The 11,291-nt window shown below is 46.5% G+C and overlaps 1 protein-coding gene across 1 annotated transcript in view; it reads right to left on the bottom strand.

The window, feature by feature from the left end:
- LOC140331789 (uncharacterized) overlaps positions 1-6,989 on the bottom strand; it is a 23,058-nt gene extending 16,069 nt beyond the window's left edge. Inside the window, exon 1 of the mRNA XM_072413080.1 lies at positions 6,903-6,989. Within this exon, the coding sequence (XP_072269181.1) occupies positions 6,903-6,938 (36 nt within the window). The 5' untranslated portion in view covers positions 6,939-6,989. The remainder of the gene's footprint in view (positions 1-6,902) is intronic.
- Between the last annotated feature and the right edge of the window lie 4,302 nt (positions 6,990-11,291).

The following is an 11,291-nucleotide window of genomic DNA, read 5'->3' as shown; positions in this document are numbered from 1 at the left end:
GGCTGATCCGATCTCCGGGAGCCTCCTATGTCCTCTACCACCAACATACGGGCTGATCCGATCTCTGGGAGCCTCCTATGTCATCCATCACCAACATACGTGCTGATCCGATCTCCGGGAGCCTCCTATGTCCTCCATCACCCACATACAGGCTGATCCGATCTCCGAGAGCCTCCTATGTCCTCCACCACCCACATACGGGCTGATCCGATCTCTGGGACCCTCCTATGTCATCCATCACCAACATACGGGCTGATCCGATCTCTGGGACCCTCCTATGTCCTCCACCACCAACATACAGGCTGATCCGATCTCTGGGACCCTCCTATGTCCTCCATCACCCACATACAGGCTGATCCGATCTCCGAGAGCCTCCTATAACCTCCACCACCAACATAGGGGCTGATCCGATCTCTGGGACCCTCCTATGTCATCCATCACCAACATACAGGCTGATCCGATCTCCGGGAGCCTCCTATGTCCTCCATCACCCACATACAGGCTGATCTGATCTCCGGGAGCTTCCTATGTCCTCCATCACCCACATACAGGCTGATCCAATCTCTGAGAACCTCCATAACCTCCACCACCAACATAGGGGGCTGATCCAATCTCTGGGAGCCTCCTATGTCCTCCACCACAAAAATTTGGCAGTGTTCTCCAAAGACTTTTTTATTAAGCTGGTTGGGAAGAAGCTGTAGGTGGGTGGTGGTCCCTGTATGGTCACCCAACTTCTCAGTTCCCACCCAAAAATAGCTGGAACTGGGGAGAACACTGGATGGGCTGATCAGATCTATAGGAACCTCCTATGTCCTCCACCTAAAAAAAAAAAAGTTGGTAGCCTCAGGAGTTTTTGTTCTAGATCTAAACTATCCATTGTATTACAAACCAACAAAATTGCCAAAATATTTGGGATCACCAAAAATTATAAAATCACCAATCAGGAAAATGTTATTCCCGAATCAATGCTGCAACCAGGATATCATTAGATTACTTATCAGAAGGTTTAAGGTCTAACAATTAAATCTTATTGGCTCCTTTGTTGTTCTGATAAATTTAGCAAATTAGTGCAGAAAAGTACTAACTGATCCTGCCAAAAATGTGTGCACACAATAGAACATTTCTACCCCGAGGTAGGGAGAAAAGAAGAGGGTGAATGTTTATCTGTGTTGGCCCAGCTCCTATACCCCTCATCTACCTACACAACCTTTAATGCAGTTGCTGGGAAAGCATGCACAGAATACTAGTTTGTCATTTGATTGACATCTGTGAGTCTGCTGGGGGTGCCGACGCCACATCCAAGATGGCGGCACACAGAAACAGTTTCATGGGTATTTCGACATTTACAGGAAAATATAGGAAAAGCCCATTGCGTTGTAGAAATAAATAGTGTGGTGACAGGGTCTCTTTAAATGAATTAGTTCCATGGTCATTGAATAATTTTTTTTTTTATAGTTTAAGTGTTTTTTAGGACTTTATGTAAAAAATGTGAACACCCCAAATGATAGATTTGTCCTTTTCAACCAATGCAGTTCTGGCTCACATATACCCAATATGGACCAGAACAGTTCAGGGATGATAAAGAAAATTAATATTTTATATATTCTATTGATTTGGGTTGATCACACTGTCTGTATTCATCTGTCATTTGCAACCCCTATTTATTGTACAGCGCTGCTTAATATGTTGGCGCTATATAAACCCTAAACACATAAATAAATTCCATGCTTTGGCCAATGGATGACTGGTTCTCTTATTAGAGTGGATTGAGGGGCCGCTGCCAATGTCTGTTCTAGAGATTCCTGGAAGTTGTGTATGTAATGGTGGCTGGTACCATCGGACCTTGGCTGAGATAATAGTAACAATTATGTCTCCAATTATTTGTAGTGATATTGGGGCGTTATGTCATGCTGATGTAATATAACAAATAATATATCGTTTTGGGGCCCCGGTTGGCATCTGTATAGGATTGACACATTTTCCTAATTGCATAAAATTCAATCAATGAATAGTTTCACTGTAGATGAATTGTACGTTATATTTTTAAAAAGGTACCCCGTTGATAAGGACACAATTTTCATGTCTTTTTTTTTTTAATTATTTTTATTAAAATATATCAAGGTACATACAGAAAAAAGAAAATAAAGTGGTCGTAACATACAGTTCAAATTTTCATGTCTTCTGACTTTCTATATTCCAAACAATAAATGAAATGAAGCAAAATTTTAAAAATGCAATAATTTAAATAATAGCTAAATCAACTAAAAATAAAACTTGGGGTACAAAGAAGTGATTGCAGCTAACTTCTGGTTAAATAAGGAATAAACGTTATGTAGAAATGTACCCCCCGGATCTGCAAATGGGTGAATGTTGTTACCCTTTGTTTGGGTCGTGCCGGTTTATGCGGTCAGCAGCGATGCCAAGTCCAGGCTGTCACTGGGATTTGCTGCAGGAATGGCAGCCGGCGGTGTTTAGGGATCAGAGAGAAGCAAAGCGAGTTTAAAACGTTCTTTTATGGTTAATTCCTGAAGTAGCAAACTAATAAAATAGAAATCATATAACTGGAAGGTTGCTGCATGTTTCATTCCTTGCTGTAGGCGGTTGATACTAAGGGAATCTATACGGTGAAAGTTTCCGGTGACACATTATAGAGGAGGCAGAAGAGATTACATTTTTATATGGAGAGGATAAAGTTCTGATTGGCCCAGAACTCCCGGCGTGGTGCCTGAATGGAGGCTGAATGGTGACCCCACCAAAGTTTGATAACGTCCATGCTCAGTATTTAGCCTTCCGTGTCCCCAATGTGGAGGCCCAATGACCGGCCCTTTTTTTCCCTAATAATAAATTCCATAAACCAATCAGAAGGCGCGGATGAGCCAGCTCCCACAAATCGTGCTGCGGCAGCCAACCGTGGACCCTCCCACGTTACTATTACAGGGCGTTAGAGAATGATTTCCTGTTTGGGGCGAGACAGAAACTTCCCAAAACACAATATAATAGCTCCAAGGAGGACCAACATATAATCAAAGCTAATTACTGGGCGAGTAGCACACAAAACTCCCCGGAAAGCCGGCACCACCCCGAGTTATTATATCTTTACATGTCTGCCAGGGGAATGAAACGTCTTCCAGTCATTGCAAGAGCCAAAACCAAGCCGGGGAAGATGAAACCGGAATAAACCCAAAGAATTCGGCAGAAGGGGTGGAATTCTGCTCAGTTGGTTTTAGGAATTACAGAATTCTGGTGGCCACTCTGGTGAGGTTGAAGGTTCCAGAGATCCCCACCGGATCTTTGGCCGGAATTGTCCAATCAGAATGCCAGGCTGTAACAATGATACAATCCAGGTGTGAAGAAGCTGTAGGTGGGGGGCTGCCCTGTATTGTGACCCAACTCTTCAGTAATTACCCAAAAACAGCCGGGTGGTTACTGAAAAGTGCCGGGTGGTGCACCCAGCTAACAGGCCGGGGGGATCACTGCTGGAGTGTCATTCAGATGACTCTGTGTGTAAATATTCATCCGGAGCTCCTCCGCTGCACATTTCATGGTTCACTGATTGGATAACGACATCTCTCAGATGGTTCTACAACGTCCACCCACCGCCAGGCTGAAACCAATTCTGCCCAAATGGACGGAACCACAACCAGCATCTCTTCTATGGCCGTTGTGAAGATTTCAACAAACACGAATCTGGGACAATGAAAGAATGATGAAAATTCGATGGATACCCAAAACTTCTCTGGACCTCAGCAGCTAAAGCCCAAACAACAAAGTCACCTGACAGTTGGGGCTCCATGGAAATTCCAGTTGGTTCACCTTCCAGTATTCTACCCCAAAATGTTTTAGGCCGTAAGGCAGGTGGTGGCCCCGGTATTGTAACCCAACTCTTCAGTAACCGCTAGAAACAGCCGGGTGGTTGGAGAAAGTGCTGGGCGGTGCACCTTAAAGAGCCCGGGGAGAACGGTCCAGGTTTGATAGACCCCATGAGTTGGTTTTACTGATTGGCCAATCGGGGTCACCGCATTTGTTTTCCAGCAGGAAGAAAGTTCTGATTACATTTCCTTAACCACGGTGACTACACAAGAGGTTTTACCAACAAGCCGGGGTTGGCATTCACCATCCGACAAGTCTCCAGGTTTTCTTCTATAAGACCCTTCCACAACTTCCTGCCGTTACCTGTGCCAGAAATGTGCAGCTTCCTGTTATCAGGAGTCCGGATATATAATAAACTTCCTGCACTTCCCAGGGCCTCCCTTTGTGGGGGCCATAAATCATGGTGAATGCACAGGAAACATCAGGCGTTATGGGGGCCCGGTATGATGGTGGTCAGGGCCGGTGCTGCAATCTTTATATAATGGGTGAAATCGATGCCGAAACCCTTCCCGGCCTGGAGTCATCTCCCCCTCTGCTCTATCCTCTTATAGCGGGAATGGATTTATGTTATCACAACATTTCCAGTTATAAATCTGCAATATATGCATGGCATGAACACGCAATAATCACAGGACAATACACGCATCTCATGCATGACTCCCAACACATGGACAGACGTCTATTACAAGGATCTGCAGCACAGACATGCGATCGGCCTCCATATTCAGCATTGCGTTATATTGTATAATTATTGTCCGTTCACAGATTTCCAGTACTATGATATCAGACACACACGTGCAGATCTTCCCTCCGAATTACAAACCAACAATTCCTAAAAAAGAAAACCCCAGCTGTGAATACTGAATGTCCTATATAAAGGTTAGCCGCAGTGCTTGGGGGATCCCTTGTCATATAAAGTGGCCCTATATTGGGGGCCACCATAACTGACCTGATTCTGTATGATGCAGATCTCCTGCTGGGTGTTCTGATCTCTATGAAATGGTATACAACTTGCAAAAAGCACATTAGTGGGGGAATTTTCACCATTCAGGGCGCTAAAATGATTTTTCACACACAAGTTTATATTTCAAAGGATCATTCATAAAAAATAATTAAAATTTTAAGTCTTTAGTTGATGCCATTGGCTTAGCAGCTCCTCAACTCCTCCCTCTACATTTGACTGCCCCACCCCTGAGGAGTCTCATGCTTCTATGTGCAGCCAGCGCCCCCACCAGGCTCCTGGAGAAGTGGCAGGAGGAATCAGTGACAGAAGAAATTAATAAATCCACCATTACCACACAGGTTGTGTACAACCTCCTATTGTGTGAGACCTCCTAGATTGTAAGCTCTTGGGGTCAGGGTCCTCTCCTCCTCCTGTGTCACTGTCTGTCATTTGCAACCTCTATTGTGCAGCGCTGTGTAATATGTTGGCGCTATATAAATACTGTTTACTATTATTATTATTATTAACAATAATATTAATGTGTATGAATTCTTAGAACACATAATAGAAATGTTTATAAAGCGATTATTTTCCTGAATATAATCTATATATAAAAACACATTATAACTATAAATAAGGGGTCTATATACCCCCTGCACCAGTCCTCTGATCACATGACTGAGGTCCCTGCTGGGTGTATCACCAAATGGTAGCAGGAGACCATGTGATCTTGGCTGGTAGTCATGTGATTTGGTGTATTCTGTGGAGGAGTTTATAGGGAGGGGTGTGAATCATTCAATCACACACAGGCAGCTGACAGCAGGAGCTTTGTATAAAATAACACTAAAACGCAAAGTGGAATGAAAAAGTTTCACCAGGTAGATCTTTCACTTACAATAATAAAAGGATATTTTACATACATTCCGCAGAATCTCACTTTGAAGCGTCGGCCACCAACATTAAAAAAGCACCCCCACCACATGCTGCACGCGATTCTCTCATACAGATCCTGATTCCTGCACAGTGACTGTGGCTGAAAATAGATTCCAATAGGTGGCCACTTAATGAGTCACGCAGCGCACGCTGGGAATTCCCAAAGTCTCCAACCAGGAACGCTGACAACAAACACCACAACAAGCACAGCACAAAATCAAGAGAACCTGTCACCCAGCTAATAAAAGTGAGCCCACAGACTATGTGCAGGAATAGCGAACATTTGCTGAACCTCCATATTGTCAGACTGCACAGCACAAACCTGTCATATATGGGAGACAACCAATCAGATGAGGCGGCTCCATTAGTCACCTGGTAATCCTGCCATGTCCCTCATCATTGGCTCCAGTATACAAGAACCTCACCCAATGAATAGAAAGCAATGGCCGACCTCCCCACCACAAGACACGCCCCATGGATTGCTCTGCACGGGGTCACAGTCACCCCGGACACATCTGCAGAATATCCGCTCCTCCGGGGTGACACCAAGGACGGTCAATGAGATGCAGAAAAATTAAACTTTATGCAAAGTTAAGGCAAATGACCTAAAAAGGAGCCAAACTCTGCAATTCATTGGGTCAGTTTCAAATTGAAGCGATTTGCATAACAATATATTAAAAAAGGAATATTTGCATATCATTAGCATACACATTCCCTTTCTATCTCCCTGCCCTGGAAAGAGATACAAAGTGACATCACCAGAACTTATTCTTGTTGCTTTTATTCCCTTTTCCCATTATTTGTGTCCCATCATACAAACGTTACATGTGACCCCCCCCAGACCCCCCCCCCAGGCCTTTCACTGAAACTCAGATTGTGCCAATACAGAAGGACCAGAACCCATCGTTATACTGCAAGAACCGGGGACACAGCCACCAGTCACCAACATCAGGGCAAGGGGGGTCCCTCTATACAATATATGGGGGGTCTCCATACAATATATATGGGGGGCCTCTACAATATACGGGGGGGGGGTTCTCCCTATACAATGCTCATGTACAGAGCGGCGGTCCTGGCCTCGGTGCCCCCACACAGGACCCCTCCTCCCCGGTGTCCCCGCACAGCTCCCCCCGTGCCCCACCCCCTTTCCCCTCACCTGAGGGAGATTCTCCAGCAGCAGCGTCCGCTCCATCCTCCGCCGTCCCGCTCACCGAATCCAAGGCGACACCGTGGGAGGGGCGAGTCCTGAGAGGGAGGAACCAAAACAGGCTGAGGGGAGGGGGGAGAGGGCGGAGTCAGATGCTCTCGGATGATTGGAGGCGATTCAAGGGAGGAGCTAACGATAGGCGGAGACAGCGCTGGAGAGCGGTACCTAGCTTGCCATTGGTTGCCTAAACAAGGAGGAGTCAGAAGGCAGAGACAACGCTGGATTTCGACTTCTGGTGGGTGATTGGTGGAAAAAACAGGGCGGGATGTAATTTCAATTACAGCAACAGGCGGTGGGATGAAGAGGAGGGGGGGGGGATGGGAGCTGTGCTTTGATTGGGCGATATTGAAGGAGGAGCATTGCCATCGAATTATCTTCATCGGAGGGCGGAGCGGGAAATTTCTGGGATGAGGGGGATGGGAAGGATGGGAGAAAATCACCTTGGAAACCGTGAAATGGGGTCATGTGACCGGGTAATACATCAATTATATGCAGCTTTGTGTGACGTCATCACCTATTGCGCGCAATACAGAGGGGGCAGGGAGGTAATGCCCCACCCCCATAGATTTATTACCCCCCTCCCCCACCCCAATGGGGATAAACCCCACCCCTATGAACATAATACCCCCAGCCCCATGGAGGTAATACCCCCCTCCCCCATTGAGATAATACCCCCTCCCCCATGGAGGTAATACCCCCCCATGGAGATAATACCCCCATTCCCCACCCTATGTGCACAATACAGGGAGCGTTCCATTGGTTTACATTAGAGGGGGATTTCCATTATCTTATTGTCTGTTGGCGGCTCGTTCATTTCCAATTGTTCACAAAGACGTAAATGGGCCCTAAGAAGTATTTGTTAATACCCCCCCCCCCCCCCCCCCCCCCCCCCCCCAGATGAATTACAGCCATTTGTTACCCTAACCATGCGATTTTCCACCTCAAAGAAGGCCGCAGGGGCAGCACTGAATTCACAATTTAAGGTTTTATTATTCTGTTTTCAAACAATTAGTATACAGGATGAGGGGGAGGGGCTGACAGGTAAGCGATCCCCAGACACACCTAGGTCACCTGTCCTGCATGCGCTGGGTATCACCATGACATCTACATATACTGGTACTGGTGGATCGGTTCTGACAGACCCATTTATAATCCGATCGGTCATTGTTCTGCTGAGGTCGTCCTCTGATATTCCCCATGAGGAGATTCCGGTTACCTCCCGTGGTGCAGAACCTCTCTGACTTCTGTTTGTTCTTCAACCTCATTATTATTATTACGCAGTATTTATATGGCACCAACATATTATGCAGCGCTGTACAAAGTCCATAGTCATGTGACTAGCTGTCCCTCAAAGGAGCTCAAATGGTTATATGTCATTATCACAGTGTAAGGTAAATTTCGGGGGAAGCCAATTAACCTAACTGCATGTTTTTGGGGTATTGGAGGAAACCGGAGTACCCAGAGGAAATCCACACAGACACGGGGAGAACCTACAAACTCCATGCAGATAGAGTCCTGGCCGAGATTCCAACCTGGGACCCAGCGCGGCAAAGGCCGGAGTGCTAACCACTGAGCCACCATGCTGCTCCATGTCCACCTACTACTGCGGGACTCACCTTACCATGGTACGAGGGGGTGCTGAGAAGTTCCTGGCTTTGCCCAGAAAGAAGAGAGCTGGGGTTATGAAATAACACATTTATTCCACGTATTCCCCCTGAGACTGATGCACTTGGTACGGCGTAGTTGCAGCTTTTCTAGACCGTTCAAATAAAAGTCCTTTGGTTGGGCCGCAAACCAGCTCTCAGCAGTATCTTTGACGTCAGAAATGTCCTCAAAACGTTTTCCCTTCAGGTGTTTCTTCAAATTCAGGAACAGATAATAGTCCGAAGGGGCCAGGTCAGGTGAGTAGGGGGGATGGTGGACCAATTGGAAACCCAGTGCGTTCAATTTGGCAGCCACAACGTTGGACGTGTGTTCATTGTCCTGCAATAAAGGATCCCTTTGGCCAACTTTCCACGGCGTTTTGTCTTAATTGCCTCCTCCAGGAGGTTAGTATAATACTGTCCTGTGATACTAGAGCCCTGAGGTAGGTAGTCCACCAACAGAATACCGTCTTTGTCCCAGAAAATAGACGCCATGACTTTTTTAGCTGATTTCTAAGTTTGGAACTTCTTCGGCCTTGGGGCCCCGCTGTGGTGCAACTCCTTTGACTGTTCCTTGGTTTCAGGATCATGGATGTGGAGCCGGGTTTCATCCTCAGTCACTAACCTAGCCAAAAAGTCCTGTGCAGCTTCAAAATGGGGCAAAACAGCTTTGGATGCTTCAACTCGTTCCTTCTTCTGATGACTGTTCAAACATTTCGGCACTTCACTGAAAGCTTGCCATGTCTAGGATAGCGGTGATAACAAACCCAACACTCTCCCGTGAGATGACAAGTATCTGGGCGATCTTTTATGCCGATATTCACCGGTCCTGAATAATCAGCTCATGGACATCGCAGGTTGCCGGGTCAGTTGAGGTTGGGGGGCGCGCACTGTGGGGCTCCTCTTCATCGGTGAAATGCCCGGTCTTGAAACAAGATATCCAGGTATGACAGTGCTGTAGGAAGGACACTTCTCCCCCAGTGTTTGTGACATCTCAGTGTGAATGTCCTTTGCTAACTTTCCCTGGAGAAACAAAAACTTCATGACGGCCCGTAACTCCAACCACGTGAAACTTGCTTGTGCCTCGGCCATCACAGCTTCTCACTAAAAGAATCACAAAGATCTGATATTTGTACAGTTATATACTAAGATATTAGGCTGTCATATACCCCCACACTCATTATTCTATTTCATCTGGAAGGGGGCAAAGTCAGGAACTTCTCAGCACCCCTTGTATCTGGGTATTTCCTAGTCTACCCATAGGTACCCCCACAGACACAATTTTACCCCCACCCCCTTTTTTTCTTTTCCTTCTCCCTCTTTGTCTATGAGGACCTCCATGACTCCCCCAAGCCCTCCACCACATGACAGCCATCAAATTGTGCTCAATGGTGGAGGACTGAGCGTTCCCAACATTCACCGATTCTCTATCATCTCCATCTGGTGAGAGATGGCACAGGCACCTGGACTGCACAGCTGGTATGGGCTGCAGATGCCCTCCCATTGACCAGGGGTCCATTGGTGGCAGATGTCTGGATCAGAACCATCTTCCAGGCGGGCAGCAAAGGACAACAGACACTTGAGGCATCAAATGGTTGGCCGGTGCATGAGTTACAGAAAATGGGGTATAAAATAGTAAGCAGGGGCAGGTCAGGTGAGCCGGGCAGGGGAAGCGATGGGGTTCTAGAGACCCCAGGGGCAAGCAGAGGGTACCTGAGCCCGGTACAAAGCGTGAAAGGTCACAGAATGGTCAGGTGAGGGAACATTTGAAGACCAATCATCAAGGAAACATGAACTGACGCTTAAAGCGAACCTAAACTCAGCATTTTTGCTTTACATAAAAAGGAAGACAACCCTTATATGTGAAGAATAAATTACAACTAATTGCAAATTAGGGGGGAGCCCCTTTAGGTCTGGATTGATGTGGCGATCAATATGGAGTGCAGAGCCTTCCGGGATACAAACATCTCCCGTCCCGGGAGGCTCACTGCTCCTTCATGGCCAATCTCAAGGATGGGGGAAAGAGATGCCGATCTCACACCTGCACAGTGCAAGCTCAGGTGATGGAGCAAGAAGACTGGAAAAGAAGAACAAAGATGGCGGCGCCCGGCACTATCTTAGCATAAGGACGAGGAAGAATTCCAGGACGATGCGGGACCGGAGTGGGGGAAGGTCAGTGCCATTGATTGATCTGCAGGACTAAAGGTAAGGGTGATTTTTATATTTTCACTTTAGTTCCACTTTAAGGAGCTCAATGGCCACCAGTACAGCCAATGGGCGTCTGAGCATGTGCGTCATGTGTCATGGAGCATGTACAGGAACACACGCACCCTTGCATGGAGCGGCACACACAGACGGGCCATGCACAGAGCTATGAGCACACGATTGGGTCAGCCAGCTCATCTTTATTTCTGACATACACAGGTATGGGAGGCAAAACCATCACATTGGCAAATCTACCCCCTAATTGTGATCAAATACCAACCAGTAAACTCATTTTATTTATTAATATTTATGGAGAATTCCATTGCCATCATATCCATGCACTATAAAGAATCTTCTCACTGAATCACATCTTCTATCATTTATTCTTCTGAAACGCAACCTGGATAAAGGGGAACTCCTCATCATCCCCCCTCACATTCCAAATCTCCCCCTGACATATATCTAACTGTTATAACACTGTTATTCCCCC

Source organism: Pyxicephalus adspersus, chromosome 5 (genome assembly GCF_032062135.1).
Source record: "Pyxicephalus adspersus chromosome 5, UCB_Pads_2.0, whole genome shotgun sequence".
Lineage (NCBI taxonomy): Eukaryota > Metazoa > Chordata > Amphibia > Anura > Pyxicephalidae > Pyxicephalus > Pyxicephalus adspersus.
The sequence above is the reverse complement of the archived record's forward strand: the minus strand, read 5'-3'. Positions and strand labels throughout refer to the sequence as shown.